This window comes from Nipponia nippon, unplaced genomic scaffold (genome assembly GCF_047370975.1).
Source record: "Nipponia nippon isolate SJK-2023a ecotype South Korea unplaced genomic scaffold, ASM4737097v1 scaffold_9, whole genome shotgun sequence".
NCBI lineage: Eukaryota > Metazoa > Chordata > Aves > Pelecaniformes > Threskiornithidae > Nipponia > Nipponia nippon.
In genome coordinates, this window is record NW_028262413.1 from 45,023,741 (window position 1) to 45,041,697 (window position 17,957).

At 36.6% G+C, this 17,957-nt stretch overlaps 1 protein-coding gene and 1 long non-coding RNA gene across 2 annotated transcripts in view; one reads left to right on the forward strand and one right to left on the reverse strand.

Annotated features, from left to right (window-relative positions):
- SYNM (synemin) overlaps window positions 1-8,607 on the forward strand; it is a 24,035-nt gene extending 15,428 nt beyond the window's left edge. The window contains exon 4 of the mRNA XM_009470232.2: window positions 1,050-8,607. Within this exon, the coding sequence (XP_009468507.2) occupies window positions 1,050-4,867 (3,818 nt within the window). The 3' untranslated portion in view covers window positions 4,868-8,607. The remainder of the gene's footprint in view (window positions 1-1,049) is intronic.
- The window catches only part of LOC148050310 (uncharacterized), a 29,593-nt gene continuing 17,272 nt past the window's right edge, over window positions 5,637-17,957 (reverse strand). Inside the window, exon 4 of the long non-coding RNA XR_015701481.1 lies at window positions 5,637-16,888. This is a non-coding gene — a long non-coding RNA (uncharacterized LOC148050310). The remainder of the gene's footprint in view (window positions 16,889-17,957) is intronic.

Below are 17,957 nucleotides of genomic sequence, written 5' to 3' on the forward strand. Positions count from 1 at the left end.
GTATACCAGGGAAGTATCACTATTTACTTGCCCTGTTCTTATACTCTTCCCTATGTATCTACTGTTGGTCACTGTGAAAAGGATACTAGATAAGATGGACCTTCGACCTGAGTGCTACGGCCATTGTTATTAATAACAGAATTAATCTTAGTAATACTCCTGAGTTTAACAATGTGTGGTCTTAAAGTCATCAGACTATCATAGACAGTAGTCCCAGAAGAGATTTGAAGGCTGTGCCTGTAGTAGTAAATGAAACAGCCTAGGGCCTAGGCTGAAAGGTTCACATAGAATTGCCCGTGCTGTTAAATTGTTAGCACTGTCCCTGGCACAGTTTTGGTCTGGACTAGCCAGTACTTTTGCAGACGATGCTCAGGCATATTCAGTGGTTACCGCAGACCAGGAAACACTACCAAAAGTCCGAGGAGACGTGGCTAGCTTTTTAGGAGTAGGAGATTTGAGTCGTGCAGTGCTGGTTGGTCTTAGAGCCAGACAACGATTCCTGGTACATCTTATTAAATTGTATAGATAGAGCCTAAAATGTTCTTTATTTCGCTACCTTGTTGCATCTTGTGGCTATGAAGGGCTGTATTTGTGTTTTCAATTTCCAGTACGTGGTGGCAGGTATGCCATTAATTCTCAACAGGAACTGAGAAACTTCAGGTCACTCTGACTAATGAAGCAGAAAACCAAGCCTAGGATATCAGCATACATTATTTAATAATAAGTTGTAAATATAAATGAACATTAATATAAATACGGAAGGTGTAATTCTTAAGTAAATGCCACAATACCCAGTAGCTCACAACAGGTAAAATTAGCATGAACTTGCAACGTAGTAAAAAGCTTTGCTTTCAGTTTTAATATAATTTATGCATAGACTTAATTATCATGCAAAACCTGCAGGAATGCCTTTACAAAGCTCCACTGAAAATGAAGCCATTACTTCTTTCAAAAATTTAGTATGAAATTTCTTAGGTCATACTCTCCATTTTATATTATTTCAGATACAAGCCATTATTTTAATGTTGGGTTACCTGTGCTTTTTGCAGATATTATAAACACTTCATATAACTACACTGATATTTACTCTACTTATCAAGAAAGAAATAGAAGTAAAGCTTCACCAGCTATCAGGATCACTGATACAAGGCATAGAATGCCCGTGACAAATACTAGCAGTTCTGCACGTTATTCAGCTCAATCAACACATGCTGGATCAGAGACAACAGCCAGTGGAAGAACTTTTGGAAGAGATGTACTTGGTTCAATGTATCGCCCTTCAACAACTGTTACAAAGGATGAAAGGATTGTAACAGACCACAAAGAATTAAGAACGTTTACTCCAGCCTACAGTAGCTGGAAAAACACTGAAATACAGCAAAAGACAGTTCCAGAAAGGAAGAAAACAGAAGTTACAACTTCATCCACAGTATCTTTTTCAAAAGAATCAGCACAAAGATCAGACAAGGACCACAAGCCTGACACAAAGCCAGGGATTCCTGAAAATATAAGAACAAAACCAAGCTTCACTAGATTTCCGACTTATGAGCTGAATACCAATTTTAAACCATCTAAATATGAAGAAACCATAACTGAAACTCAGACCACACTAAAAGAAAAAAGAGGAGGCAGCAAACCAACTGAAGAGCAAAAATCTCTGCTGAAAGAAAAAGATAAGCTAGAGAAACAAACAAAGGAGGAGAAAAAGAAAACAGATGAGAAACCGTTTATAGATGAAAGAAGTGTTGATTTTGGAAGGAAGACTGAGCAGAAAAAATATATCCGCGAGGAAGTCATTAACCAGAAGTTAACAGGGAGTGATATTTCTAATGCAAGAACTTTGAAAAGTGAATCAACCAAAAAAGATACAAATGTGACCTTGGAATCAAGAAGCAAAGAAGTCATTGAGATACCTATCAGTCTTGAAATGCCTGCTCCTGACAAAGAATCTCAGAGTAATAAAGAAATAAGGTTACAAGGTTTTAAAACTTCCATAGGAAGAGCAGCAGATGACCATGTAACTAAGCCTGCTGAAATTCATAAAGTGAGTACTTCAGAAGCAGAATCCAGTCTGAAAGATGAAGAGCGAAGTGGTGACAGAAGTCATAAAATGGGGGCTCTGTCAACTGAAAATATAGCAGAGAATATTGTTGCTGACATTCTTAAAAGTTTTACACAGTCTTCTAGTTCACAAATGTCAACAGACACGAAAGTGACCTATTTTAATAAGAAAGAACAACCAGATGATGGGAAAATAAAGACTGAGATCACAGTGCAATCTCAAGTTAAAGAAAACATAGATATTTCTGATGAAGCTGATGTAGGAGGTCTATCAAACCAGGATGTTAGAAAAGTGGTTCAAGAGGGTGTTGAGGAAACTCCTTCCAAAGAGGAGATAGAAGACATAGTATATCATGGCCTGAAAGGAAATGAGGGCAGAAAGAACATGTCTGTTAATGTTGAGATTGTAGAGGAGCCGCTAGATTACGCCACTGATGGAAGGACTGACTTTTCAACACCTTTTGAAGTAGAGGAAGTGGAAGATACATTCCCTGAGAGAGAGAGGTGTTACGGTGAGGAGGAGGAACAAACCGTAACGTTCACGTATGAAGATGTTAAAAAGAAGAAACAACGCCACGAGAGTTTCACTCATGTGGAAGAAGTAACTGAGGAAGATGACTCACCTATTGAACAAAAATATTTTGTATCTGTTCCTGATGATCATCCTATTATTAGTGAAAAAGACGATGACTCAGTATATGGGCAAATTCATATAGAAGAAGAATCAACTATAAAATATTCTTGGCAAGATGAATTTTTGCAAGGCACACAAAGAAAGAGAGATGAAGGTGTAAGCTCTCCAGAAGACACATATCAAGTGGTAGGGGAGGAAGCAAGTGCCCATATTTTAAAGGAGCATCCCAAAGCTGAAACATCCCATGTTGAATCCATTGTTATTGAAAAAGAAATTAAAATTCCGCCTGAATTTCAGACTTCAATAAAAGGGCTTTTATCAAAGGAAACGAAGGACCCTAAACATCAATTGAAGGAAGCTTTGGAGCAGTTGGAGGGCAGTTTCCCAGAAAGCGTGAAAGAAGAGCTGTCTGCATTAACAAAAGAAAATCAAGCTGACTCTAGTAGCTTAGAATTTGATATCAAAAGAGTTGATAAAACGGAGGAGGGTGGCTTGGTGAAAATTGTTGCTGAAGTCAATCTGTCACAGACCCTTAATACTGATGAATTCGATGTAGCTCAGCTGGGTGAAGTAATTGCAAGTGAGAAGGGGAAAGCAACATTGCACTCCCTGAAAAAAGAGAGCTTGGAGAGAGTTGTTGATGGTAGAAGCAATATAGAAGTAGATGTTTCTTCCTGCAGTGATAAATATACTCCTTTTGCTGATCAAGAAATCTATAACTCATCCACAACGAGGAGGAGTGGTGGTGCAGGGTATCATACCACTGAAAAAGTTATTTATGACAGTTCGGTTTTGGAAACTGCAGATTTTGGAGAAGTCTCTCAGTCACCACAATCAACTCATGAGACCAAATCCATGAGGCATATTAAGGTTGGTCCAGCAGAAGTTCAGAGATTTGAGCAGATCGTATATGAAGGGCCTGGTTCTGAAACACTGGAGCTCAGTGCTACAGAAGATCTTGTTCAGACAGAAGGATCGTCAGAATTTAGCCGATCTGTGAAGCATTTTAAACTGGGTCCTAAAGAAATCCAAACCACAGAAGAAGTAATTTATACAGGCCCTATTACTACAACTGTAGAAGAGATTGATTCTGGAAATCTTTCCCACAAGTTTTCAACAGACTTCAACAGGTCCACACGGCATGTGACAGTAGGATCAAGGCAAGTAACTGAAGAAGTCTCTTTTGAAGGGCCTGTTTCAGACTCTCTGGAGCTCAATAGCTCTGGTAGCCTTTCTCAGACAGAAGGGTCTGTGGATGTCAGCAGATCAATAAGGCACTTTAGATTAGGTCCAAAAGAGATTCATACTGAGCAAGTTATCTTCGAAGGACCAATCTCCGGTAAAGTGGAGGTCAGTGACACTGGAGACTTCTCACAGACAGAAAGTTCAGTCAGACACATTCATTTGGGTCCCCAAGAGTTTATGACAGCTGAAAAAATCATCTACCAGGGGCCCGTCTCTGCGCACACAGAAATCAGTGAACTGGAGGACCAGACTCTTTCAGAAGGCTCAATAAAGCATGTTAGACTGGGTCAAGTGGGAGTTAAAACCACCGAACAAATCATATATCAGGGCTCGCTTTCTGAAACTTCAGAGCTCATTAACAAAGAAGGACATCTTTTAGAGAATGAAGGAAGCTCAGATATCAATAGATCTTTCAGGCACATTAAAATAAGTCCTGTAGAAACTCATGCTGAGCAAATAATCTTTACAAGACCTATTTCTGAAACACTGGAAGATCTTTCACAAACAGAAGAGTCATCTGAGAGCAGTAGGTCTGTAAAGCATATTAAAGTAGGACCCAAGGAAACATCTTTTACTTTTCAGATGGATGTTTCCAATACGGGTGGAATATCTACAGCAAAAAGTGGAGAACAGCAAGCAACAGTGCTCGTATCCAACAAGCAAGACCCTTCTGTTAGTCAGTCACGGACCGTAGTTGAAAGTGACCAGATTGTAGAAAACGAAAATAAAAGAAGAGGCTATGTTGTCTCCAGTTTTTCTCAAGATCATGCTGAAAAGGTAGTGGAAAAGTCACTTTTTGATAAAACTGTACAGTTGCAAAGAATGGTAGACCAAAGGTCAGTGATTTCTGATGAAAAGAAAGTCGCTCTTCTCTATCTGGACCATGAGGAGGAGGAAGATGATGATAATGATGGACAGTGGTTCTGAAAGGACTCTTTAATGAAGTCTACTTAGTAATTTGTTTATATATATTTTTGATTATCCTTTTTTTTTAAAAAAAAAAAGAGGAAAAAAAGGGATGGGGAAACACTCAGACTATTAGATTAATAGTGGACTGAGAAGTATTGAATCTAAGTCTCCACCTATTCAGCACACTTTTTACTTTATTGGAAACTTTATTTTGGGGAGAAATCATGCCATTAATATGTTTTACCTCAGAGACCTGTGTCCAATAATTTCAGATTTTTCCACCCATAAAGACAGGAATTTGCTACTGGCGAATTCAGAGGATTATATTTTTTGTTTGTTTTATAGCAGGTCAATTAATAAGCGTGTGCTTGAATAGGACTTTTCCTTTTTTTTTTTTTTTAAATACTGTATTGCACTTGGTTACTAAAATATTCAGCAATTCTATTTAAATCTTAAGCTACTAACCACAAATATAACAGAATATAAGACTAATGAGAGTGGTAGGTAGCTGATTTTCAGTTCCATTTCTGTGTACTTACATGCAACACCTAATGAAAACATTTTAAGATACAGTTACTACAGCTATAAAAAATAAATACAATTCTGTAGGATCAAACTAAGCACAGCAAGAATTGACAAAAATGGTATTATTTATATACCTAGAGTGCAGTGCAAAAAAGAAAGAGGTAACACTGAAGCAAGAATTTCTCACACTATTCCTAATGAGAAATAGTGACTTTTTATGGTTAGACAGTAGTACATTTAATATCTTTAAAAAGAAAACAAATTTAAAAAATAGGCTGGATAGTATTTCCACTGAAGTAAGGAGAACTCTTTACAGCTTCAGTGGCTACGTACATTAATAACATCAACTTATTTTGCAGTATCTGGGTTACCTTGATATTAGGTATTGCTAAAGGTAAGTGTGAAGTGTCAAATATTATTACATAATGCCTAATTTCTTAACACAGTGAAATTAGCTAATATGTGTTCTATTCTGCAGAAAACTTGTAAAAGCGGCATTGATGACACTTATGATCGTTGTGTGTCAAGTCATTTCCAGATAATCCTTTCTTTGTTTACAAATGAGAAGATGCCCTTTTCCATTACTAGCCCTGCAAACCCAAGCTGAGATCTGAATTTTCCTTTTTTTCTTTTTCCTTCTTTTTTCACATTGTAATATTTGCCTCAGGCCAAAGTTGGTTTCTACTTAAATCACTTGAAAATAAGCTAATTTCACTTGGATTGCACATTGGTTAAATGAAGTACATAATTTAACTTTACAATTATAATTCAGTGACTTCAAAGTCCAGAGCAGAAGCCAGCACCACTAACTGTACTAAACTGTGCAGTGCTAGCAGAAGCAAAAATAGCAGCCAAAATATTTTGTCACTGGGGTAAGAAGATACCATACTGGACACACAGGAGAAATAAGATACACAAACGAGAAGCTGCTATTTTTACATGCACACACAGACTTGCACATTCACGCACTCACTCTCTCCCACCTTCTCTGCAGAGCAGAAACAGGCCTGTATCCGGATGGCTATGTTGTGCCAGTCCGGTGGTCGCTGACTCAGAATTTTTTTTCCTGTGGTTATGTAAGCGTAGTTTTGTGTGTGCTAATCCATATTAGAATCCAGTTAAACTATCTTAGTCTGGCATGGCTAGTCACTTTTCAGATTCCTTAATATTAACAGAAGCTCGATTTTTTTCAAAACTGACTGCTGCTTTATAATATGAATGTAAATGCAAAGCTAAAGAGAAGCTCCATGCTGACTGACATATCATGCTGTTTCAGATATGGGACAGTTTAATTGTTGTGTGCCTTAGTAAGTTTGAAACTGTACAAAGCTATTAATGTTCCAAAGATGAACTCACGAGGTTCGCCTGCACTGCAAACTTTTCTACACGATTTCCTCATTTTGTACAAGTGTGAGTACCAGTGTACTCGGGATTGGGATGTTTTTCGATCATGTACTATGAAATCATTTGTTGAAATTGGAAGTGTCACCAACAGCTGGAAAATGGATAGGAAACTGAGTTGTGTAGAAGCACTAAAGGCATGTACGCTAAGCTTATTTATACTGTTCACTGTTTAATGGATAATATTTTTTCAAAATTATTCATAGGTGCTCAAAAAAGATCTTGTGCTTCCATTTATAAATAGGGTGTTATTAATTGTAGTACTTCTAATATCATCCTATACTTTTGTTTCCTTATCTGATTCTATGATTTTAAAGATGGTAACATCTCTCTATTTTAATAATTGTGTATAAGCCAGAATTTTCCAGCTAGATACCTAATTGCAAGCAATCAGATTCTGTACTTCAAGTATTAAATAACTCCATAAAGGAAGAAGTCAGGCCTGTAATAAGCAATAGAGTTAAAAAAAAATCTGTTAGTTTTCTTGAAGTTTTATTCTAAGCTGAAACTTAAACATTCTCTGTAAAACAGATATAAGAATACCTGCAGAAAATGTGTTTTGTAACCAACAAAAAGCTACTTACAAGGTCAAACCCATTTATTGGTACCTTGTGGAATCTTTGACAGACATGCTCCTTAGGAACAAATATACCAACACTCTCTTATGTTTATCTTCACCTTCCCAGAGGATTATAATGTCAGATGAAGGAATAAACCAGTAAGGAGCAAGTGAATCCTAAAATGTAGTTGGCCTTAGCGCTGAAGGAGGAAAAAAACCCACATTAGTATTGTTTCCACTGAGGCAACAACAGCTCTTTAAAAATTCCCTTGCGTATCTCTGTCAGATGTGGTAGGTTATACCAAGATGTATTTCTGTTTTGATTGTCTGAAGGGAAAAATTTGTTTTATGTACTTTCTTTAGTTCTATTGAAGATCAGGATTTTAATCAACTGTTGGAAAGCTAGTTTATTATAGGGAACTGGAAATGGGCATTAGCGTAACATTTAAAGATATGCACAGTTCCTTTGCATGAATACTTTCAGGCTGTGAAAACAAAGATATCTCATGTAAAAAGGGTTTCAGTTTTTAAAATGTTTGTGTAAGCAGCCCATTTTCCATTTAGTTCTCATTAACCGGAGACATTTTGACGTAGTAATAGTTTTTGGATAATACGACCTTCAGGCAACCAAATGTAGTTAGGTGGACAATCGCATCCTGCAGGCCTAATGGTTGCATTTGCAGAATCACTGCCATAGGTACATGCATTACTAGTACGAGCAAATATAACCTACTGTCTGATGTACTAACTCACCCTATATGATCACTTTCTGCATAAGTATTATAACCTGTGGCTGAAAGGATTGGTGATATAACCTAGGTCAGCATGCACTTCTGAAGCTTACTCATATAAGTTGTGCTTTTCATTAAATACAAATAAGAACTTTACTGCTGAGTTTGGATTAAACAAAATGCTTTTAAAATATAATTAGTAATTTAGGGGGTAAAAACTATGTATTTATATGCTGATATAGATCAGAAGTGGGGCACTTTTTTCCAAATGTGTAAACCACTGGTCTAGAAAGCAAATATAGCATAGAATATAAAGAAAGATGTGTGAGAGACCTAGAACTCTGTATTGACTGATGTTTGTGAATAGCAGGTGTTTAAAAAGATGGTAAGAATGTTGAAACTGGGTTTGTTGATGTCAGCTGTGTGAAACTTTGCAGGCAGCTTGTGTTTTGGTCATTTGCAATGAAACTGCATTTTTGTGGTGGTATAAGCTTTGTGATTTTACACTTTTTCACTCTTGAGTATTAAACCATCAAAATCAATGCAGATGTTTCTCTTTCTTCCTGTCTTGTGTTTTTAAGGCTGCATTGTCAAAGAAAAAGGACTTCATGTCTATAAGTATCTTGCTCTAAGGCCTCTCAGACTGATGAGTTAATTTTGCTTCAAAGAATGAACATAATTTTTTATTCCAGCAAAGGCATACCTCTTTCATGTTGATAATAGAAATGATGGCAAAACATAGCATATTCTTTATTGCAACTACAAACAACATGGGTGGACAAGCAGTGGTTCTTGAGTTCAACAGCAGGTAGTGGGAGAGGCAGAGTATAAAACAACACAGAAGGTGGAACTCCTGGAGTTGCCAGCATCATAGTCTTCCTTGGATCCTGGGATTTGACCAAGGTAAGTCTTAACTTTTACCCTTTTCTAGCAAAGAAAACCTTTTTATGCACGTTTAGACCTTTAATGGAAAAGGATATATATATATTTTTAAAATGGTACCTCCCTGTGTGCTGTGAAGTTTATTTTTCTCTTTAACCACATACTTTATTTGTAATGAAGAAAATATCATGCCTTTAACTCAATTTTATCTTGATTAAAGAAATGGGTCATAATGAGTTTTTTGTGTGAAAGAGTGAGACTTTCTAAAGAGATCATCCATTTTTCATACACTGACAAAAACCACATAGTTCCCCATTTCTTGCAAAACAGGGAAAAACAGTATCTGAAGCCACTGACTAAATCACAGCATATTCTGAAGATGGTTAAATGATCAGCAAAATAGTTTCCACTGAAACTGGCCTCTGTCAGAAAACACATGTTTTCAGTCTTCATTTACTAAGTTAAGTAGTATTGCCATTTAAACTGTCAATGGTGAAGATCTGATTTCTCTGCAACTTGAAGCGTGTCTCTGAATAGTAAGGAATGGGACATACAGTGGGTTGGTGTTTAATACACTGTTTAAGATTTCAGTTTCCTAGTTTTGACACGCTTGTCAGTTGTGATAACATTTTTAAGATGCAATGAAAATATGGGGGTCTCTCAATGTTAAATTCTAGAAAGGAGTGCTTAAAATTAAATGGGGAAAAAAGGGGGGTTATTCATACTCCACATTTAAATAGCTTCAAAGTTTAAAACTGTTTTTTCCTGATGTATCCGTGCAACTAAATGTGAGCAAAATAACAAGTTTTTCTTCAGCTAGGAAAAACTCTGTTTTTTGAAAGATGTTATCTCCAGCTATTGGGTTATCACAAACCACTAGTATTGGTTTTGGTTTTCATTTCCAAATCACGATGTGAAGTGGGTGTGGCAGGAATTTACAGCTGGAATCAAGCCTACTTTGTTCCAACTACAGACCCTTTTTTCAGGTGAGGAAGTTAAGAGATGCTGAACCCTAATACTAGGTAGAATTTGCTTCAGGTTTTATAGACCTGCTAGGAAAAGCAATATACTTGAACCAAAATGCCTCTGACAAGCTAAGATTTCTGCTTTCGTGATTCATTCTATAGTAAAAAAATTACCTTGAATAGACTAGAAAACTAAAATCTAGATGTATACAAGAAGTTAGTAAATTGATTTCTAATCCACAAGCAGATATGGCTGCCTGAATGTTATCTTTTTTACTTCTTTTTTACTGAATTTCAGCAAGTTTTCTTTTTTTACTAAAGGAAATAAAAAGACAGTGACTAATATTCTGAAAAGACAAAGTGTGTAAGAAATATGCTCACCTGTATTAATTTTATTCCTGTACTCATCTATGTAACTAATCTATCTTCAAGAATTTTTTTTTTTCAGTATTTCATGCAAAGAAGGGACACTGGGTCTTCATGAGGGACAGGAGAAATGGAACAAATTGGTTCATCTTTGTTAAGAATGAGAAGCCTGTTATACTGGCCTTGTTTCCTGATAGTAGTGTTGTGCTTCGGGACAGCAATCAGAAGGAGACTCATGGTGCGCTGATGTTCCAGTATGTTGGTCTATCGTATTTGATTTTTATTTTGTCAGCTTTTTTGTGCCCCTGAAAAACAGGCAGGGAGATATAGGCTATAGTTTATTATCAGGTCAACATTGTTTTCTGTTCTAATTTTGTGTCGCAGAGGGCGTATGCCTGCAAGATACCCAGCTATTTCATACAACTCTATAAAAAGGCAAATTCTTTTCATAATTGGAAACTGCTGCTTTTGGTTGGTTGATTTTTCTCATAATTTTGGCTTCACTTTCACTTAATGTCATTGCATCATCCTCTGAAAACAATGAGATACTCTATGACCACCTCTGTCACTATTTGGTATTATCACTTAAGCAGAGGAGTTAACCAAGAGAATTACTGATTTTCTTCCTATGAGTTAGGAATAAAATTGAAGGTGAACATATTCTCTTTTTGTTTTTCACTTGCTGCTTTGATTAATTAGAGGGGTGATGGTGGCACATAATCAAATCTCTTCAGCCAATGGCTGTTAAGTCAGCGACACCTCTGACATTTAGCGGAGGGAAAAAGTCTGAAGAGTTAGCGATCTGAACTGCCGCCCTGGGAACTTTCCAACAGTTTGACTCATCTGTCTTTTCCATCAGGCATTTGTGTGACTCTTGGGCCTAAATATCTCTGAGAAGTGCAAAGGAACACAGAATCTAACAAGATACAAAACGATGCTCAGCCAAGAAGAGGTCTAATTAAAAAATCGCTCTGAATATGTCAGTAGTTTCTTGAATTGCTATCAATCCTTTTTTTATTGTGGGTGCCAAATGAGATTTGTAGGTGAAGGTAGTACAACATATAATTCAACGATATGCATTTCTTATACTCTCACTGGAGTAAACCGATAAAGAGAAAATTCAAATACTACTTCCCACTAGTATATACAGATTATTGAAAAATGCTGTTACTCTGAGTAATACCGTTAGCCCTGTGACAGTCAAACTAAGTAAGGATACGGCTAATTTCATTAAACCTCTCAGCTTTCATAAAAACATTTTCTCTGGAGCTTTGCATTGAGGCAGCAGTGTGATTAAAATAACTTTGATTTTGCTATCCCATTACTAGGAAGTAAAGTATAATTATTGTAGATAGCTTTGACTATACAGTGGTGAACATTTATATAAAAACTGGTTATTACTTAGCTATCATTGATAGTGCAGACCAGGTTCTGTTCAGCAAGGGGCTTTGGTGAGCGCTTGGCCAAAGGCTTATATATTTTGTTCCAGGCAAAGGAAATTGCTCTTGCAGCAGAGGCCTAGAAATTTGCATTAGGATTTTTTAAAGAAATTACTCTAAAATCCTTAGATTACCAACCAAAGACAGGAAGGAACACCCTGAAAAAAAATGAGTAAGTTACAATATTACTTACTACCATATTTTTGTTTTCTCCGTTGAACCTATAAGATGATGTTTTTCTTTTCCCTCATTTATCGTAGCAATTTTATGCAAGCCAAAGAATGTTTAGAAGGAATGAATAATCTGGGGTCACAATATGAGTCTGTAGGGAGTTGGGGGGTGAGAAAGGGTTTTGACGCTCAATGTTTTAAGACTCTATTTACTAAATCTGAAAGTAAAGATTGTAGAAAAAATACACCTTTCCAGATCAACTCATGCAGTTAGAAAAGAAAACAAATGTTTTCAGATACATGGTTCTTTCCTGTTCTTGGGAGACTGGTAAGATTATTTATTCTCACTTATGTGATACTTTCCTGTTGAATGCAGCATGTGCTGGGTATTATACCCACAGCCAAAGATAATGTGGTGTTATTTATGCAGAGACTGCTTCATCCAAATTTTAAGCAAACAGTACAAGAAAGTGATTTTTTAATTACTAGTTTTATGATTGGTTTTAAATGGAATACTTTACAGTATTCACCTTTAGTTTTGCTGTTATCAGTTAGGTACAAACTTACAAGTTTTCAGAGATGCATCGTTCAAATGCCAGTGATACTTCATACAAAGGTAGATCTTGTTCCTGTAGTGGGAGGAAATCTGAATGCTTTCAGCCCACTAACTCTAAATGTCAAGATTTAATTTCAACACTCAGTATATTTAAAATTATTTGCAAGCACCTCCACAAACTTTGAGTGGCAGTAACTGAGAGATGGACATTAATATGTGATATCTGGCACCACATGTGAAAAATCAGATGGTTTTTCATCATCTGACTGACTGTTCATGGTATAATGTACATCTAAGGATCCTGCAGTGGTTTGGAGAGAGAGAGAGAAAGTAGGAAGAAGAAAAGGAGGGTCTGGAAACTGATACTGTAAAAATATGCTACAGAGCCCCAGAGAATACACATATCCCTCTCCCTGTGAAGCCTCCTTGAATAAAATAGTCTGAATCCCAGATTAGGTGAGCAAATTGAAAAGCTGTAACTTTTTCAATTCAGTATTTTAAGCTACTCCTCTAATTCAGCAGTAGGAAGTGATACACTAAAAACAGCCCAGGTACTTCACAGCTGACATACAGTAATAGAATAGAATAAGCTACAATGGTAGACTGTACTCAATAAAACTTCAAATAATTGTAAGGCATAGACATCGGCCTTTGCTAAACATCAGTGGTTCTTTGAAGGAGGGAAAGGGTTAAAGTTTAGAATTCCTATAACCTAAGAACTAGCAACATTATAAAGATAGGTAAGTTGTACCTTTGCAGAATTTATTTATTTCATAAGATACCATCTCATTGCAAGGTAAATAATTTGATTGGTTGGATAGCTGGTAATCTATCCTTTCCTTGTGTGAGAAAGTAATTATATGTAACACACAGCATTAGTGGGTATTTTTTATGTATTATGGGTATAAAATCCATTTTCTGAAGCCTTAACAGAAATCCTTCTGACTTTATATACATTATTAGACAATTTATATTACTGAGAGGGGAAAAAGAAAAATTTGGGGGGGGAGGGGGAAGGAAGGCTCTGACACATTTTTGTATCACTTGCCAAATTAAGCCCTGTGGAACCATTACAATTTTTCAGAGCAGGCAGGTTCTTTGAGCTGAGCATTGATTAAAGCTGCTTACTGCTAAAGCACCATAGTCTCAACTTCCAATTTGCTTTTTGTACTGAAGAGCCAGACCATTTGGCACACTCGAACCTACATCTGGAAAAACTTCTATTGAAATGGTTTCCAAACAGCTATGCTGGAAACTACCCCTGCAGCTGCTGTTATAATGCAGAATGGACAGTTAAAATAGTCCACAAAACCAGCCTATGCTAAGAGACCACTGGCCTCGCTTTTTGAATCCTGAATCAGGCAACTTTTGTGGCTTGGATTCAGTTTTGCAAGTTTTGTCGTCTTGTTAGACGTTGCTACTCAGCATCAGAATAGTTATTATGAAGGAACAGTTTGCACAATTCTCATTGAAGAATCTTTCCCTAAAAATTGGTCAAGTTTAATAAATTTCTGCAGGCTAATTTCTTGCTTTCTTTTACAGAAAAAAATAAACAAAACATAAATAATTTCATTAATTCCTTAAAGGGAAATGTAACACAGCCCAATTTTTCTGTAATAACTAACTGTACATCTTATTTTGCACCATGGCTCAATTAAGAGTAAATAACATAGCAATGGGTTAAACTGGTGTTATAAAATCTAAATTGGAGATGTGCTGTTTATTTTATATGACACCAAATATGGTTTTGCTTACTTGTAGTTGAAAATAGATTAACCTCATTTTAAGCGTGGGAATTCACTTTCACTGTGCATTAACACTAGGGAAAAATAAAAAGATAAGTCAAACTTGTTTTGCTAGCATTCCTAAGTGGATATAATTCTGTGTCAGAACATAACGTAAAACAGTGTTCTGTAATAAATGCATTAGTTTTCCCTTTTCTGCAAACTTACAAAGGACATGCTCGTTATTAAAATCACTCCACTGAGTTGCTAAATTGAAGTAAAATTGTTTCATGTAAATCAGTTGCTGGCAGGCCATTCAGTGTGTTGATGGCTTACTGATCCCTCTCTTATCCTGGCACAAATACCTTTCAGCTTAGGGGAGCTGCGGGGAGAAGAAAAAGCATGTTTCTTAGCAGTTTTTTTAATATGGTATGATTTGCAAAGAATGGCTGATGGTTGGGCCCTGATCCTACATCGTTAAAGTAAATAGTAAGCTGGGCATTAACTTCATGCAAGAGATCATCAAACCCATAGCAATGTAACCTGGTGAATCCCCTTTTAGGACTTGTTTTCAGAAGAATAAGATTGAAAAGATTATTTTTGGAAAGCAAGCTGTGACAACCCCTCTTCTTTTGTCTTGAAGCAGAGCAAATATTTTGTGATATCATAAATAGAACACTTCCTGCTGGCAAGAGCAGAGGGGAGGCTCCCATTATCACTGCTTGTGAACCACCAGCCAAATTCCCAAGAGTGTAGGAGGGCTCTGGCAGATGGGCTCTGTCACTTGAGGAGATTATTGCCCCCAGTTATCTGCCAACAATTAGGTAGCACTGTATCAAGGACAACAGAAGGGGACATGTGCAACTTCTTCAGCTTCTGCAGTTCACAGACATGAGTGTCAGCTTAGACTGAAACAGGTAATGGTTAAATTTCTATTTAAACCGGATCGCTGTCTGTGAGTTCTGGATCCAAGCAGATGAACAGCCTTTTATGCTGCTCCAGCAGGAACCTGGTGTCTCTTAGTGCTGTACACTGATGTTCTAACTGATGCCTGCTTGTTGCCACAATGCCATGATTCACAGCAGGGGAAAGCAGGGAAGTCAGCAGAGTTCACGATAAAGTCCAGTGTCCCTTATGGAGAAGAGTACCTGCCTCCTACCACAGCAAAGTTTTCAGAAGTGCTGACAAATAAGTTAGATACAAGTTAGTATTAGATGGCAGAGCTGAAACGTGTAACTTTTTCCATGAGTTACGGAGTGCAGATGCCAGCATCAGATTCTCCAGCAGAATCAGTCAGCAGCAACTACAAATATGGGATTTATCTTCACTGCTTGCTTTCGCACTTCCCTCGTTCTGTGGATGTTCTGGATGAGCCAAGTTCCTGTTACTCAGATGAAGAACCCTGGTTCATTACACAGAGTCAGCCAGAATAAGATCTGCCAGGGGTATAAAGTGCCCATCTGAAAAGCATCTTTATAACATTGCCAACTCTTAAGCTAATGGTTGTACCTGCTTAGGTTTCATGTGTGCTGTATTTGTGTGCCCTTTGACCCATTCTGTCACTTCTAGGCGCCCCTCTGTCTTGATTTCTTCTGGGCTAAGATCCCTGTGTGTAGCCATTCTAATTCCTGGCCCTTCTTTCAGCAGCACAGTTGCTTTTTGTGAAAGAAACAGTGACCAAAACATTTAAGAACTGGTGGTCAGAGAAGAGAGGAAAAAATATCAACTCTTACATGAGCTAATTAACCTCAGGTTTTGTTATGAAAGAAGACGAAAATAAATCCTACTTATTACAAATCTTCTCTGTATGTGGTCTAATCTTAAAATGCTCTTAGTTAACGCAGAACATGAGTATCTAAACCGTATGTGCAAGATAACATCAGGTGTTGCCACCGGAATGTCTTTATTTTAACACAAGGGAGCCATTAAAAAAATAACAACCAAAAGTTTACTTTCTGGGATTTAACTAAGATAGGTAATAATTTCCTATGTTTCTGCCAACTTGCTTTTGCAAACTGCCTCATCCAAAGCCGCCTGAATAGAGTGGCGAGCTTGCCATTGTCCTCCATGAGTTTTAGTTTGGTACCGTAATTATTATCCTTAAATGTAATCCAAATGTATTTGTCAGTTTTTGTCTGTAAAGCCTGTTGATTTCCTGTGCTGATATTTGCAAAATACAGAATGTGGAAAAATGCAACTAAGGTCTCTATTAATAACAACAGAAGCAGCAAATTGTGGCTAACAAAGCAAATATATAGTTGTGAAAATTTTCCCCTGTGGAAGAGCTCTCCTAGCATATTGAAAATCTGCACAATATATTCAAGAACCTCCTCTTGTTCACAGTAATAGCACAGTAAGCCTGAAGTAATCCAGTGCCTGCTACTTTCATCAGTGCATGAGGCTGCTAACAGCACCAATATATGAGCAAACTAGTATCGAGGTACTGCAAATAAAATTCTTAACAATCGTAACCTGATGTCGGTACTAGCTCTGCAATTTAACTAATTCGGTGGGAGGAAGACCAAATTATTACCTATGTTTCTCTTTGTCTTTTCTTTCTTTATTGATATTCACGGTAAGCTGAGTAGAAAACTATAGTATTCTATGGAAAGACTATGGCAAAAAAAATACTGTATAGATACTCACTGCTACTGGTGAACTCTGTTAACGAGCGAAGACAGGCATGCTGTTGTAATGATCTTTGCATTTTTTGTTTTGAGGCTGTAAGAAACAGACAGGAACAATCCTCACTTTTAAAGCATCATTTTCCATATTACCTTCAGCTTCCTTGAAAGAAGGATTCTGAGAGTATCTTCCAGCCACCTAAACAAAAGCTAAATGCAGTTTCTTGAATTCTATAAAAATGCATCCATTAGCAATTATCTAAGGTATCACAGAATGCTAATATCCTTTAATGCTAAAAGGATTTTTTCCCATATACATTTTTCAACAAACTTTTAGTAAAAAAAAAAAAAAATCCAATTCCAATAATCTAGTTTCTAATTTTACTTTGAATTGTTTGATTTTTATTTGAATTTTAATTGAATTGTAAATTTATACTTGAATCGTTAATTCAAATGTTGTTTACAACCAGCTTTGCTAGGAATCTGACTGAAACATATCGTAGCTCTTTATAACAGTGAAAAATAAAGCAATTTGCCATTCTTCAGTATAAATGGTATAAATTACCTATTTCAATGGAAAAAAAGATAAGTCCACAGGTTTAGCTTTTAATAATAAATCTACAAACAGACAGTAAGAGAAACCAAGTTAAGAATTATTTAAGAATTTCTGAATATTGAATGATTTCATTAGTTCAAGGTGATAATGCAGAATTCTTTATTTCTACTAGAATGTTTTTGTCATGCATCTTTGAAGTGAGCTCAGGATGAAAAAAACACAGTTATTGACTACTTTCTGTTAAGTGAAAGAATCAGAGAAATTTGTCATATAAATTCTTCGGGGTTTTGCTCAACAATTGCCCTATTAAAGAACATGCTTTGGGTTTTTTCCTTTCTGCTGTGCTGTCCCTGTGCCCTCAAAACTGTGGATATGTTATGTTTTCTCTGGTGTGTTAAATGCTTTATTTACCTTTCAGCACACTTTAGACAAGCTTTTCACTTGCTTCCAGGGAAGGTTTGGGGCAGCAGAAAGGTAATGACTGATCTTGTACACTTTGAAAGAGGTATGTGTAACTTGCACTTGATTTGCTGAATTATAAACAAAACTAAATTATTTGTGCATGTGCATCTGATATCCTATTTTTCTAACTGAAAATGAAGCTAAGAAA